Raw genomic sequence first — 16,075 nt, 5'->3', positions numbered from 1 at the left:
CCAAGTGTAAACCACATATATATGCCTGTCATTATGAAATTATGATCCTGAACTTTTCTCTGTCTTATTTGCTCTGGGTGAGTGGTTCCTTTTCTGTCCAGAGAAAGGAGTTGGAGCAACTCCTTTTTGTTGGCAGAGACCCTGTCAGGCAGCAGGAGGATGGGCAGAGCTTACAGCTTGCTTTGGGGCATCATCTGCCCACCTGAAAGCATCTCTGTCACCAGCTATTGGCTTGCATGGAACAGCTTTAGACACATGATCTGTAGGTCAGTTCATGTCAGAATGGCTCAGAAAAGGTAACATGTATCCGCCTCTTTATGTCTGTATTTTCCTTTCAGCTTTGTTGGCTCAAATAACTACTTCAACCTTAAAAGCCTTAAGTTTAGCATAAGGAAAGCAGCTACGCTTTCTGCGGTGTAACTCAGGCTCCAGATACAGTGCTCTTGAAATTCCAGCTGTGTGACTCCAAAGCAGCCCTGAATCCTGTGCCTCTCTGCCTATTCAAAGCAGCGGAGCTTCTAATCGAGAAAGTTTTGTGCTTTCTTCACTGCATTATCTTTGTATCATGTTTCTTTTTGATGTACCTATGTCTGTAAACACTTAGATCTAGTTTTTACAGACTAGGAAGGAAGCCCTATTGACACCTTCATCCTCTCACTTCTAAGCAGATTGTGCAATCTCAAAACTGCATTTCCTTCTCAGCAGTCATTTGACAGGAAGACCTCGCTTCCAATAATGTGTGTCTTGAAAGGCAAGCCCCTCGCACACAGCTACAGAAGCAAGCACTTTTTCCTCAGCTTTCTGTGCTGAATTTATTTCTATGCTACAAAGGCCTTGGTCCTGGTCTCACACACGCCAGCATAAATCAAAGGGTGATTCCACTGAGCTGGGCTGCACCCGCATCAAAGGCAGAGCAGAAGGAGCGGGCTTTTGTTTTTCTCACTTTTAGCAACTTAACAATGCACAGACATGGTCTAAGAGTGAGAAAGGAGGAGAGAGTTAAGTCTGGGGGAAACTGAAGTCAGAAGTGCATGGATGCATTGGTTTCCAGCAGATCTTTTGTAACAACTGCTGTCTGTATTCCAGTGTGAAGTGTGTCTTTGGCCACTGGTGAGCTCCTTGTTGAGACAGGGTGTCCTCTGTTCACATATGTGGGTTAATGATGTCCGTATTTGCTGAAATGGAAAACCTGGCATGTGCACAAGTCCGACACAAGTTTGAGGACTGGCTGTTCCTCAGGTATTACTTTCATGCATATAAGGGCTTGCCACAACATCTTGTGCTTGTTGAACTGTTCTTGTTGAGAAGACTTTTAACATGACAAGAAATCATAGCTACAAGTAGTTCTATTTGTTTTGTGAAGAAAACCAACACAGAAAGGCTAAATAATTTGCTGTAAATAGCATGGGCAGATAGGATGCAGACATCGTGCCATCTGCTTTCTAACTCCACTGGGGATTTGTTACAAGGCTCAAGGTTTGCTTTTTACATGAAGACAAAGTGAGCTTAGACCCTCACAGGTCCTGCGGTCTCGCTAAGGCCGACAGGATGGGAAGGGCAGAAGCGGAGGAGCCTGCCTTAAACATGGCTGTCCACTTGCCTTTCCTTGGCTGTGCAGCCACAAATCGCACTTTGTCCTCCTGTAATCCCTGCTGTGACCAGGCAAGCAGGGAGGGTAGGATGTGTGGTGAGGTTGGCCTAACTTGGTTGCACATACCAAGGGCCTTTGTGTTCCCTGTTTCAATGTGAGTTTCTCTTTTTTTTCCCTTCTGCAGAACACATGCCTGGTGATGAGCAATTTTCCCTAAGCCAAATTTCCTCAGATGTCTACCATTCTATCTTGTACCAGATTTTCAAGACAACTGTTGTCTTCCTTTCCTATTCTAGTTTCCATTTTTTATGGTACTTGGACAGCCCAGGTTCCTCATCTTTTCTTTATTTCTGCCTGGAAGATGAGAGCAAAAGAAAAATGGGAAGACATTTTATGCTAGGAGACATTAAAAGCTGTCACCGCCCGACCTTTGATGGTCTCAGCGCTGCTGGAATGTTTGCAATGGTGCAGCAGTGGCTGTGCTAAATGGCTTGCCTTAGTCCCCCACTTTGGTGGCCCTTGCAAGCACAGATGTGCCTCCTAGTTGAGCATTGCCCTTGCACTTTGGTAAGGATGATCTTCGCTTGCAATTATTTTAGATGCTCAGGGGTTTATCAGTTCTGATGCCTCCACCTCCCAGGTTGTGCTTCTCCACCCAGTGACAAGTATATCAAGACCCCATTTAGTGGGTGCAGGAGGAATCTGCTGTCCCTTAGGAGCTGCCGTTTCCAGTGGGGAGGTGCTCACTGTGCTTCCCCCCAAACCATGGCCTGTGCCGCTCAGTCCTTCCAGGTGTTTGTTTCCCTCTCTTGCCATGGCTTTGCGGGGCTGGTGAGTAATAAAATGTGTCCTTTCCCCTCTTGTGCTGAAAGTTAGTGGTGGCTGGGACATTCAGCTGGAGCATGGGACACTTGCTCTGCAATTGCTATTACAAAAAGGGCAGAGAAAAAGGGATTGGTTCTTGATCTGCTGTTTCAACCACAGGGATCCTTTAGGGAAACAAAATTATGCTTTTGTCTCTTTCCTTTCTAAACTGCTGTGTAGGCTTTAACCCTGCATGTGTCACTCTGAGGGATCAGACACACGTGGATTCCCATCAGAGGCTTTCTGACTCCATAGTCACCATTGTGGAGTCACCTTACGTGGTGCCTGGCCTTGACCTCTGTGCCAAGGTGTCCAGTAGTGGCAAATCTAACCTGTAAGCAGGAGGCTACAACCTCTTCACCTCTTTGCAGACTTAAGTCTAGATATTTTGACAGCCTGTGTTGTCTCCTTGGGGTGCTCAGCTGAGAACCACAAGTTCAAACATGCCCTTGTCCCCAGCTTCCCCATCTGTGTCCCTACAGAGTCAGTGCCTCCCCGCTGTGGGAACGGGTCTGCAGAGCGGGCTGCAAAGGGCTCCCCAGGAGGAGCAGGGTTCGGCAAAGGTGGAGATGGGAGGCAGATGAAGTGAAGGGGGAAGGCGTTCATGTCTAGCATCAGCTGCAGCTCCCAGCACCAGCCCCAGGAGGCATGTTTTCGGGCACCGCTGGGGACCAATAAGCACACGCTGTTCTTGTTCCAAGTGACTTAGCGCTTGATGTGGTTGACTGAAGAGCAGGCACTGAGCCAGCGGGAAAATGAGCTCACTCTGTGCCTTACAGGGCAGCAAGAAGAGGGGGGAGCTGTCAACAGGCTCGTGACTAGTCTCCTTGGTTGCAATTTCATGTGGCTTAACTTGAAAATTGCCGCATATGACCAGATGGTGGCTTATATCACAAGCGTACAGGATTGTTAGAGACACGAGGAAAAGCTGCTGTGGCTGGTACTGCCGAGCTGGCTGCTTCAGTGAGGTTTTGTCCTTGTCCCACCGAACCTCACGGGACTTTGGCCACGCGGCCACGGGCTGACTCGATGTCACTGCCCCAGAGTGGCGCTGACCCATGGTGGTGGGCGTCAGGCACGAGCTGGAAGGGGCTGTACCAGATGCAGAGCGGTCACGTCCCACACCGTGATCTCAGGTCTCCTCAGCTGTGCCATGAGTGTAGAAATCTTGGGGGCGTCGTGCCCAGAAATGAGTTGCAGGAATTACCCTCACAAGGAAGCAGCTGTGGCAGAGCAGAGCTCTTGTTTGGGGTTGCTCTTTCCTTTCCCTGGTCCATGTGCACATGTGTACATCCCCTCCTTCTCCAAAGAATTAGGGTACTGCCAGCAATAAAAGCACTTCAGCAGCAGACTACATAATATTGGCTATTATTACTAGAAATAACAGTCAAGCAGGAGCAAACCTATAATTACACTTAAATTCATCTGCTTTCCCCCCCCCCCCCCCCGGCAAAGGCTATTTAAGGGCTTGTTTTACACAGAGGCAACTCTTAACACCAAACAAGCCTACATCTCTTTCTCCAAAATACCCATGTCCTGTTAGCAGAACCACAGCCCAGCTTATAAAACTAAATATTTATGAATAATAACTAAATATATAAATATTATTATATATAAATAATAATAAAAAACCCTAAATATGTAGTCATTTAGGGTGGTTCACTCTATTTAAGGAATAAGCTTAGAATCCAGCTTCAAAACAGGAACTGCATATTTTTAACTGCAATAATTAAAAAAAAAAAGAGAAAGTAGGCACGTTATTAATTTTTATATGTGTATATTTATGTTATATGTATAATATATACAAGTACGTGTGCGTGTGTGTGCATATATATATATATATATATACACACCCCCCACTCTCAAAGAAAAAAAAAAAAAATGGGAATTTTGCTTATGATGTGCCCAGGTGTCTGCAGATAGGCAGAATCTGAAACTTTCTTTTAAATTTCAGCCCTGCCTTCAGTGAAACCCCTCTGGGAGGGGAAGGTAGCCCTGCCTTTCCATCACTGCACGCGTTCAGACTCAGCTGCCTCATCAGCCAGCTGTGCTGATCCCTGCAGAACAGGGACCTGGGGTGGGGAAATGGGCTTCGCTGTGGCTCTTTGCCTTTGTGTTGAATAATCGAGATTTTACTGGGCTGAAAGGGAAATAAGTGACTGCGTCTGCTGCTGGCAGGGCAGGCAGGGCCCTGAGTTGGGGTGAGCTGGCTCTGGTTATTTCCAGTGACTGTGTAATATGAAAGAATAGCATATTAACCCATGGACTTGTGTTTGTGCTGGGCCTGAGCTAGCAGATGCCCTTGTAGAAGGACAACCATGAGCCAGCAATGTGCCCTTGTGGCCAGGAAGGCCAATGGTATCCTGGGGTGCATTAGGAAGAGTGTGGCCAACAGGTCAAGGGAGGTTATCCTGCCCCTCTACATGGCCCTGGCGAGGCCACATCTGGAGTACTGTGTCCAGTTTTGGGCCCCCCAGTTCAAGAAAGATAAGGAATTACTGGAGAGAGTACAGCGAAGGACTACAAAGATGATCAGAGGACTGGAGCATCTCTCTTATGAGGAGAGGCTGAGAGAGCTGGGTCTGTTCAGCTCAGAGAAGAGAAGACTAAGAGGGGATCTTATCAACACTTACTTACAAATATCTTAGGGGTGGATGTCAAGAGGATGGGGCCAGGCTCTTCTCAGTAGTGCCCAGTGACAGGACAAGGGGCAATGGGCACAAGCTGAAACATGGAAAGTTCCATCTGAATATGAGGAAAATCTTCTTTGAGGGTGCCAGAGTACTGGAACAGGCTGCCCAGGGAGGTTGTGGAGTCTCCTTCTCTGGAGATATTCAAAATGCGCCTGGATGTGACCCTGTGCAACCTGCTCTAGGTGAACCTCCTTTGGCAGGGGGTTGGACTAGATGATCTCCAGAGGTCCCTTCCAACCCTTAACCATTCTGTGATTCTGTGATTCCTCAGTACTTCACCCAGAAGCTTTTGAGGAAAATACGTGTTTGCCTGTCACCTTATCAGTGCAGGGAAGATAGCAGATTTGAATTGTGCTGTGTAAATATTTGAAACATAAAGGATTAAAGAATTATTGATAGGCAGCCAGAGAAAAGTAACCTCATTTTAAAAAAAAAAAAAGCAGGCAATAAGGTAATTGATTTATAATGCAGAAATAATCTGAAGGGACTAAAGAGGATTCAGAAAAGCCTAAAAACACCACAGATTCTGTGTTTTGGAAACCAATATGTTTTTGCCATCTACCAGGTTTTCCTTCAGCTCTTTTGCACCCTGAGTGCTCTCTTCTGCCTCTTGAAGTGAAGCGGTTCCAGCCTTCCCCTTGGTAAGCAGTAGGAGCATTGCAGGAGAAATGATAATTTGGCCCAGTGTTGTTTTCCGTGGCCACAGTTTCTTCCTCTTTAGTTTAGGGTTTGGCTATTATTTAAGATTTGCAATTCCAGAAGGCTAAATTCCTAGACAGAAAGTACTATTTGGTGCAAACAACATGAAGAATTTGAGGACTTGAAAATAATCATCATAAACTCAAAGGTGTTAAAACTGTCAGAATTTGCAATTTGCACTGCAAAGCGAGAGAGAGGGAAGAAATTCTTGTAGAAAGGGGCTTTGGATGGAGCAGCCACTTTGAGCAGGACCTCAGAGAAGCACAAACCACAGAGGGACTGGGAAAAAGATGACTGGCTGATCAGCAAAGGAAGATACATTTTAGATCCAGGAGTAAACAGATAAACTGAGGCTTGTGAGAAGTCAAGACGAGTTAGACCTTGCAAAGGATGTTAAACAGCTAGTAAGAAGTTCTGCAGCCACCTGCATGCAGGTAGGCAAGGGAAAGGAACCGCATTGTTTTGAAGGAAGCACAGAACAAAACTCATCCTGGGTTGCCCAAAACGCAGGCAAAATTAGTTACCTCAACCTGCGCACACGTCTTGCCAGCAGCGGCTCCTCAGGGCACGTGTCTCCACAAAACCCCCGGCTCTCTCAAGCAGGGTCCTTTCCCTGTGCCCCCCCACCCCCACGCTCCACGGCCAGCCATGGCACAGCCGTCCTGCAGCAGCGTGGGTCAGGGAAAAAGAACTCGCTTGGCTGGCACTGAAGCAAAGAGACTTTAAAAATAAATAAGGAAAGTTCAGTCTCCATCCTTCACAGCAAGTAAGGCCCCTACGGACAATCACTTTGGGGACCGGCAAAAATGAATATTGCACGTCTGGACTTGTGCTTTGCAGAGCCCAGAACACGGCAGGAGGGTGCTGCTGGGGAGGCAGGGAGCTCATCGGCCACCCCATATCCTCCTCTGCCCCTCCAGCCCCCTCTAGGCACTACATAAACATTTAACTAATATAAATTAAAACCAGTTGAGTTGTGTTTGTGATCTAGATTGAATTTATGCTGTTCTTAAACAGATATTGAATCATTTAGCACCTATGAGGAAAAGGATATTTCCATACAGTACAAAGTTTAATTTGTTTCTACATGGTTTTACCTTGACCAAGTCTAAAATTTAAAATATGCGTTTAGAGAAATAATCAGTAATTTGTCAGGTTTGTCAATACCTTTCAAAATGTATTGAGCCAGATACAATCAGAATGTGAATTAGTCTTTCTCCCCCTCTACCCTGCCCTAGTAAAGCCACACCTGGAGTACTGTGTGCAGTTCTGGGCCCCCGTTTGACAAAGACAAGAAACTACTGCAGAGAGTCCAGCAGAGGGCCACGAAGATGATTAAAGGACTGGAGCATCTCTCTTAGGAGGAGAGGGTGCAAGAGCTGGGTCTGTTTAGCCTGGAGAAGAGAAGACTAAGAAGGGATCTTATCAATACTTACAAATATCTTAGGGGTGGGTGTCAAGAGGAGGGGGCCAGACTCTTCTCAGTGGTGCCACCTGCAATTTCAGTAAAATTAACTATTCCAGCTACTAGCCTTGCACAAGCTGGTCTGAGATACAATTAAAATACCTTGGGGCAGTAGCCTGAGCAGAGCCCCTTTTATTCCAGCCTAAAATATTCACCTGGCAAAACAAAACTGAGCAAGAAGTTACTTGGCTACAGCTGCTACAACTGTGCTGCTCCATCTCCCTACACAGACCAGGCTTTGCTGTATCTGTACCTCGCCACGTACATTTTTGGAATATTTCTGTGTACTGAAATCCCTCTGGACTCCCAAAGCATGCATCATCAACTAAAAAGGAAATTATGTTTCAATCTTCCAGCTCCCCACTGCCACCTTCAGCAATAAAACTCAAAATAGATTAAATAAACTTAATATTCTAGCCAGTTTTCTGCCCTCAGCTAGCTGTATCACCACAGCAGTATGCTTTCACGCTTCTGTATAAACATCACCAGCACTGCAGGACAGTATGGAAAGAGTTAAGGACAGCTGTAAAAGTTGCTTAAAGAAATAAGCAGTCACAAGACAAATACAGTTCTCAACTATTAACATTTATTAAAAGTTTGACCAAAGTAGTTTTATTCGCAAGTTTTGTTTACAAAAGTCTAACAATTTCCCCAGGTAGTTGATTAATAAAAACTGAGATGGCATTGCGTTAGTGCATAGAAAGCAAAACTAGTCTACAGCAGTAAAAACAAAAAAAAACACGAAAAAACAAGAAAAAAATCAGAATGTGTAACATTGAGGTTTTGAATACTTCAAAGCAGTTGCTAGTCTCGCAGGCAGAGCATTCACAATTGCCTTTGTTTTTACTGCGTACATGTAAGGTTGTTAGCCCTAATACTGTTTGTTCCCTATGCTTTTTTTTTTTCCTCCTGCAGAGGCAGAACCACCCCCTCTGCCCCAGCTGAGGAAGCTGGCTCCTGCGCCTGATCAGCTGGGCCATTTTAATGTGAAACATCCTCCCAGCAGCTCTTGCAGTTGCCACGCTTGGCAGTTTTTCTGATCTACACACAGCTGATCAGAAGAAAATGGCCTCTTGAAATAGCTTCGCTGCTGGCCTTAAGTTGCTGCCCCTCCTTCAGCTTCCGCTGCTTGGGGTCAGCGACCCTTTGAATGCCTAATGCTATTTCAAACCTTATTTTGCCTTAAGGCTTCAGTTTGAATCAGTTGCTTACTACAAACAGTAGCAGAGCAAGTACACCCAGCTGGAGACAACACTGTGCAAAGAGGGCAGAGGAACTGCAAACGGACTGGATACTGCACACCCAGGCCACGGCCAGCCAAACCAAACATCCTGCACCTACACAGGAACATGTAGGAAATCTAAAAGCATGGCTGAACTGAAGACAGGTTTGGCAGTTAATGCCAAAGCCCTTTTTCATCCAAATTGTAACTTTGCACTTTGCTGAACCAGTCTGACCAGTGTCTCTTGGTAAAAAGCCAGCAGTTTAACTGAAAAGCATGCAAAGATTTGGCAAGATACCTCAGCTTTATTATGGCAATGGTACATCTGCCTCCATTTTAAAGTTACATACTTCCTGTTGCCTTGAGGATATTAACAAACCTTTAGAAGCAGACTTTAAGAATCATGAGATTCCTTTACTGAATTTCATTGTCTTCTACAAGGACTGAAGCTCTCTAGCCCTCGCTTCCACTGCACTCAGTAGATCTATACCTTTAAAAACAGTGCGTAATGCTCCAAGGTTTTACTGTAGTTAAGACACAGAAGGTGAGCAGAAAAGGAGAAAAGATCCAACCAAAGTGAACGAAGAGCATGAAAGTAACAGCAGTTCAGGATTATCCAAGCATATCCAAGCAGTACAGATGAGTTCCTACAGAGCAAGCACATCTCTGAAGGAAAGGAAACAAATGAGAAAATATAGCCATTACAGACTGAACAGACTGGTGTCATGGAACAATAATCCTGCAAAGATACTGAATTCTTTTTGAACTTATGTGGGGAAATTGTGTCAAAGGTTAGTAAAACAGCTGCGTCATTATGCAAGCCAGGTCTGATTACCCATTAACTGCTTGTCTCTACTTACCAATTCAAAGCAAGACTTCCAATTATACTGGAATCCTCATTTATTACAGCTGGTATTTCTTACAGACCAAAATGTTTTACTTACTTATCTAGTAATGAATAGTAATTTTCTGGACTAGTTACCCAAGTCCACTTCAGTTGATTGATCCAAATCTTCAACCCCATTGTTAAAAAGAGAGCAAGTATACCGTCCTGCCACATCATATGGTGCTGACAAGAGCAATGTGCATTTATCACAACACTCTGGGACACGCACCAGTACGTTCTCCAAGCAGGCATCCTAGAAACATCCTTGACCTCAAGATCAAAAATTCCAAATCCCCAGGCAGGACAGGTACGAACACCATCCTGTTGGAAGGCAGTGGAAATACTTGCCAGTTTCTCTCTCAGCTTTGCTCTTGAAATAAAAACTGATCAAAACACTGTAACAGTTGGTTGTTCAGAGATTGCCTGACAAGCAACAAAGTTTCCTTCTAAACAAAATTTGGCTTTGAAATTTAGCTATTGAATGTGTTACTATAGATTAGAAAACATTTAGATAAATGTTTAATCTTAAAAGATATACACTGCAGTTAATCAGAAAAAAAATCTGGTTCTGCTAGCAATTAGAAAAGTCTGTGTACAAGACTTACAGGAAACCCAATGCTTGATTCTTTGTTTTTTTCCAAGGTTAAATGTGTTTTTGTTCACACTATTGCTTCTTCCCAATATAAAGTTTTCTTGGTTTACTCAACACATCACAGAATGCACCAAAATACCCTGTTACCTGGTATTTGTGCTATCCAATCTACAAATCATATTTAAAGAAGAAAGCACCACAGAAGTAGATTTTTTTAAGGCTTCTATCAGTTAAAACTAAAGCTGCAGCTTCATTTTGCTTTACTCTTCAGAAACAACAAATTTGAGTATTTGCTTTGCAACTTCTGAACAGACTCAAGTAACATCCATCCTTTCTTTCTGGTCCCACCAGGACTGTATATAGGTTTTTCTACAAACTTAACATTAACCCAAAAAACACAGAGACATAGCATTGAACTTGTGTTTTAATGGTCTCAAATTCTGTGACAGATTTTTGGTCATGTTTCCATTTTAAAAAATTTATCGATTTTAAAGACTAATAACTTAAACTGCCACGAAACAAATGGTCCACAAACATTCCTTTCCTTCTGAAGCTTTTACGATGCATTGTAATCATTAACCAGTCTTTTACTATTAAACTTAAATGGCCAATTGAGACAAACAGTTCTGAGACTGTTCTTCCACCACTGATTACAACTGAGGTGGCAGCTGATGTACAGAATTTTCATTTAGCCTTCTGGGCCTTCTGGGCAGACTTTGTGACCTTGCCAGCTCCACCAGCCTTCTTGTCAACTGCCTTGATGACACCAACAGCAACTGTCTGTCTCATGTCACGCACAGCAAAACGACCTGAAAACAAAAACAGATTTTAGGACTAGGGCTACGTACCCACAGCGTTACCTGCACAGCAGCTACATACAACCTGAGGGGCAAACACCACTCCAGGACAGTGAAAACCGTGATACTGGGACAGAGATACATAATTACCTAGAGCATACCCCTGTACCACTGAAGTTTTGGTTCCACTTCAAAGTTTCTACTGAAGTCATGGCTTTTAATGGCGTTTTGCTAACACACTATATCCTGATTCTTTCAAGGAGCGTCTTTTCCAGGGATCAGTATTAACACATTTTAGGAGATGCCTTACCGAGAGGAGGATAATCAGAGAAGCTCTCAACACACATGGGTTTGCCAGGGATCATATCAACGATGGCAGCATCTCCAGATTTCAGGAACTTGGGGCCATCCTCCAGCTTCTTGCCGGAACGACGATCAATCTTCTCTTTGAGCTCAGCGAATTTGCATGCAATGTGAGCAGTATGGCAATCCAGCACAGGGGCATAGCCAGCGCTGATTTGGCCAGGATGGTTCAGGATAATAACCTAGAAAACCAAAGAAGTTAAATTAACACCAGGATAATTTTGAATACTAATGCATCTTACAAAGCCAGGGCTTTCACATGATTTACTTCAAGCAAATACATCTCAGAACACAAGTCTACGTCACTTTATAGCTTAGCCTACTAGTAAGAAAGGACTCCAGTAATTCACAATCCAGAGCTACGTTTCAAATGTCTTCAAACAGATGCAAAAACTACCTGTGCAGTGAAGCCAGCAGCTTCCATTGGAGGATCGTTTTTGCTGTCACCAGCAACATTGCCACGGCGAACATCTTTCACAGACACATTCTTAACATTGAAGCCAACGTTATCACCAGGCAGAGCTTCGCTCAGGGCTTCGTGGTGCATCTCAACAGATTTTACTTCAGTTGTAACGTTGACAGGGGCAAATGTAACCACCATGCCAGGCTTCAGAACACCAGTTTCCACACGGCCAACTGGCACAGTACCAATGCCTGCAAAAAAAAGAAACAACATTAGTAATTCAGCTCAACAAATATATGCCCTCACAGGAAAAAGCACTTGTGAAAAGTATTCTATATTTTCCACCTGAAAGAACAGCTCAGGCAAACAACTGCATTTCTGTCCCATATGTCAGCTGTTGCTGGCAAATGAGAAGCATTATAGAGAACACATACCGCCAATTTTGTAGACATCCTGAAGAGGCAGACGCAGAGGTTTGTCAGTTGGACGAGTTGGTGGCAGGATACAGTCCAAAGCTTCAAGGAGGGTGGTTCCACTAGCATTGCCATCCTTTCGGGTAACCTTCCATCCCTTGAACCAGGGCATCTGTAACAAAAACAAGCCCAGGCATAAACCACCTGCCAATTTTAATTGCCCAAGGCTAGAAAAGACCAAGTGGCTCATCTTAGCATTATGTTGATACACTATTGGAAAGAAAGAATTTGTGAAGTGCTAGCATTTGATTTTTGACCTCGGCAAACATAACTGAAAAACACGTGCATTTTACTATTGCATAATTTATCTCAATAATCCTCCTAGTTTTATTTCTTGATATAAGCAAATGTCAAACTTACGTTAGAGCTCGGCTCCAACATGTTGTCTCCATTCCAACCAGAAATTGGCACAAAAGCTACAGTGTCTGGGTTGTAGCCAATTTTCTTGATGTAAGTGCTGACTTCTTTGACAATCTCTTCATATCTCTTCTGGCTGTAAGGTGGCTCGGTGGAATCCATCTTGTTGACACCAACAATCAGCTGTTTTACACCCAGGGTGTAAGCCAGAAGGGCGTGCTCACGGGTCTGCCCATTCTTAGAAATACCAGCCTCAAACTCACCAACACCAGCAGCGACAATCAGGACAGCACAATCAGCCTTTGAAAAGAAAGAAAAAAAAAACCCCTTTATAATGTTTGCACACGTGTCAAGGTATTAGGGGAACCCCCCCAACCAAGGAACAACCTGCCTGAACTCCTGAAATCCTTAGTTCTATTTACATTACCTGAGAAGTTCCAGTAATCATGTTCTTAATGAAGTCCCTGTGTCCAGGTGCATCAATGATGGTGACGTAGTATTTGCTTGTTTCAAATTTCCACAGGGAAATATCAATAGTAATACCACGCTCACGTTCAGCTTTCAGCTTGTCCAAGACCCAGGCGTATTTGAAGGAACCTTTGCCCATCTGTGAATTAAAAACAAAAGTTTTTTTGTTTTTTTTAAATTTAAGAACGATATATATTTGCATTTCCTTCAGGAAGATCACACACTGGCTAAAGAGCAAAATCTACGAATAGTAAGTGGTTTAATAATGAAAAATGTTGCTGCTTGTAAAACAAGCAACAAGATACACTTGGCACTGTGAGTGAGAGATGACAGCTGTTTTCTGTTATTTAACGTGTTGACAGCTTAGGCCTCTCGACAGCTTGTTAATTGCACTAACACATCTTTACAATATATGTCTTGAGCTTAAGTCCTACTATCAAGTGTCCTCTACAAATGTGTCTTACTAATGCAATCCCTGCGGTAATAAACGTTTGAACTGCCACTCAGCCCAACTTTCGCTACGTTTCATTCTGTCATGTTCTTATTAAGACCTACGCTATCACAACACAGAAAAAAAATGTGATCATTAAGACTTTCTACAGGTTCAAACACCAAAATCCGTACCCTTCTCACTTTCAAAAGTAAACCTTATGAGAGCAACTTCTTTAATTTTATCCTCAACTACATATATGCAAAAACTGAAGCTGGGAACTCCACTTAAATTATACTTCCAGACAGAATTATGCAGATGTATCTTCAGACTACCTTTCTTTTCCCTCGTCCTACACGTCACAATTTGAGCTTTGATGATTAACATAATATGGCGGATGCAACACTTTTGCACTTGTTCGACTACAGGGACAACTGCAACCTAACTGCCGCCCTGTGGCCACAGAACACTTATGCACTTGTTCAGCTACTGGGACAGTTGCAACCAAACTGCCTCCCCGTGGCCACAGAACAGTTTGCAAAGAAATCGTTCTTTATTCATCTCTGCACCACCAAAATTTTGCTGATGTCACAGGCCCACACACCTCAGCAGCCTCCTTCTCGAACTTCTCGATGGTCCTCTTGTCGATCCCCCCGCATTTGTAGATGAGGTGGCCGGTGGTGGTGGACTTGCCAGAATCGACGTGGCCGATGACGACGATGTTGATGTGGGTCTTCTCCTTTCCCATTTCGGATGTTAGTTAAGTTCTTTTTTTTTTGGCAAAAGAGAATCGGCACCTGGAAGTTCCCCAGAAAAACACCAGTTACGCGTCGAGTGCCACCGCCCGCCCCAGCGCCGCTGGCGGGGACCCAGCTGAAGGGGCAGCAGCAGGCTGCCGCGGGCAGCGATGGCGGCCGGGCGCGCAGGGAGGCCCGGCCGGGATGGCGGCCTCGGCCCCGGCCCGGCCCCGCCCCGCCGGGGGAGGGGCAGTGCCGGCGGGCGGGCGCCGGCCGGGGACCCCCGCCGAGCGCCCCTCGCGTCGCCCCCTCCCCGCGCCGCCGCCGGGCTCGAGTTACCCCCGGCGCCCGGGCAGCGGGGCGGCGGCGCGCCGGGGCCGGCGGGCAGCCCGGAGGGCGGGGCCGGCCCACTCCTTTGTGTGACTCACCCCGCCCGGGCCGCCGCGTCCTCCATTTTGTGAAGCTGGCGGCGGGAGGAAAGGCGAGCGGCCATTTTTTCACTCGTGCCCCGTGTCCCCTCCCCCACCGCGGCCCAGGCGGCGGCGGCCCACGAGCCCCGACAACTGCCGACGGGCCCCACCGCTGCCCGCCATGCACCGCGCGTCCCGCCGCGACGGCCCCTCCACCACCCGCGCTGCGAGAGGGGTGGGGGAGGAAGGCCGGCCACCTCGTGCCCCATGCCGGCATGGTCACGCCGCTCGCCGGGCCCCAGCCCGAGGCGGGAGGGGTGGATCGAGGGGGACAGTGTGTCCCCACCACCCCGCCGTGCGCTCTCCCGCCTGCCCGGCTCCCCCGCGAGCGCCTACTACCCCTCCCTTTCTCTCCCGCCGGCGCCCACCCCCCAGCGCATCGCTCCGCCGCGGCGGCGGCGGCCGCGGCCGCGCACGGCACTCGCCGGCCCTCAAGGTGCACGGGTCCCCGGCCCTGCCCCTCCCCCGGCCCGCCCGCGCGTATACCGCTCACCTAATCGGTGGCGGCAAACCCGGAGCGAAAAAGACCGACTACGTGAACGCCTCCCCTTATATACCCTGCGCGGGGGCGGGGCCTAAGGGACACGTCACCGCTCCCGGCGGCCCCGCGGCCCCGCCCCCGCAGCCCCGCCCTGGTGGCCGCGCGGGCAAAGGGCGCTACCCGCCCCCCCCCGGGGGGCCGTCCCGCTGCCGGCCGCAGGGACGGTGCAGCCCCGCGGGGCACTCTCCGGAGCGGGCCCGCGGTGCGCTGTGGCAGCAGCGCTGGAGGAGCGGGGCGGTGACCCCCGCCAGCACCGGGACAGAAAGCGGCCGCGGTGGCCCGGCGGGAGTGGGCTCCCTCCTCCGCGGCGAGGCGGGGCAGCACGCAAAGGCACAGCGGGAGCCCCAGGCGCCCCCCCCCGCCCCCTCCTGGAGGGGCACAGGCGGCACAGCGGGCCTAGAGCCTGTGGGGACGAGAAAGCGTCACGCGTGGCAGCACGGCCCGGTCCAGGGGGATGCAGCAGCTAAAGAAAGTCCCTGGGGAAGAGCCCCAGGCAGATTAATTATGTTTCTTATTAGGGACACAAAAGAACTCGGTCAATGAGGCTGGAAATGTTCAGTCAGTGACGCTGGGTAGCCTACATTTGTTACTTGCTTCAGATGATGGAATGCACGGACCCCCCCCCCCCCCCCCCCCCCATTCTGTTGCAAGTCTCCCAGAAACAGAGGTGGGGAGGGAGGGAGAGAGCAGGGACTTCAGGAAGCTTAATGCACCAGAATAAGAAACACCATCGTTTGGCTTTAAAAAAAAAGCAAGCTCTTTCTTTCTTGTACCATTAAAGAACACAAGTTGACTCTGCTCAGAAAACTTGGGCACAAAAATATAAATCAAGGCAGTTTTTTTGCATCTGAAGTGCGAATGTATTAAAGAGAATCACTTAAGCATTTAGGAATGTGACTTCTGTGTAGTAAACCCAAACTGCAGAAAGTGCCCTTGCACTGTATTTTCACATGAGAAAACTGGCAGCCCTAGCCAATTATTTTTGAAATCATGGCAATGAGGAGTCACGAAACAGCTCACAACA

At 47.0% G+C, this 16,075-nt stretch overlaps 1 protein-coding gene across 1 annotated transcript; it reads right to left on the bottom strand.

Moving 5' to 3' along the window:
- Positions 1 to 10,418: 10,418 nt before the first annotated feature.
- On the bottom strand, positions 10,419 to 15,073 carry EEF1A1 (eukaryotic translation elongation factor 1 alpha 1). Its single transcript, XM_068399967.1, has 8 exons — positions 15,004 to 15,073; positions 13,908 to 14,100; positions 12,833 to 13,012; positions 12,409 to 12,705; positions 12,010 to 12,160; positions 11,570 to 11,826; positions 11,120 to 11,354; positions 10,419 to 10,821 (listed from the first exon to the last, which is right to left on the bottom strand). The coding sequence occupies exons 2-8, from the start codon at positions 14,049 to 14,051 to the stop codon at positions 10,697 to 10,699; spliced, it is 1,389 nt and encodes a 462-aa protein (XP_068256068.1). The 5' UTR covers positions 14,052 to 14,100; positions 15,004 to 15,073; the 3' UTR covers positions 10,419 to 10,696.
- Between the last annotated feature and the right edge of the window lie 1,002 nt (positions 15,074 to 16,075).

The sequence above is a fragment of the Nyctibius grandis genome, chromosome 1 (assembly GCF_013368605.1).
Source record: "Nyctibius grandis isolate bNycGra1 chromosome 1, bNycGra1.pri, whole genome shotgun sequence".
NCBI classification, from domain to species: Eukaryota; Metazoa; Chordata; class Aves; order Nyctibiiformes; family Nyctibiidae; genus Nyctibius; species Nyctibius grandis.
Note: the sequence above shows the minus strand (reverse complement) of the source record. Positions and strands in the feature narration are given on the sequence as shown.

What these genes read in the sequence shown, in the direction of transcription:
- EEF1A1 (XM_068399967.1), bottom strand. Translation starts at nt 14,051, where the DNA reads ATGGGAAAGGAGAAGACCCACATCAACATCGTCGTCATCGGCCACGTC. An exon ending in TCGAGAAGGAGGCTGCTGAG is followed by an intron (nt 13,013 to 13,907) that starts GTGTGTGGGCCT and finishes TTTAATTCACAG; the next exon opens with ATGGGCAAAGGTTCCTTCAA. An exon ending in GGATGTCTACAAAATTGGCG is followed by an intron (nt 11,827 to 12,009) that starts GTATGTGTTCTC and finishes TTTTTTTTGCAG; the next exon opens with GCATTGGTACTGTGCCAGTT.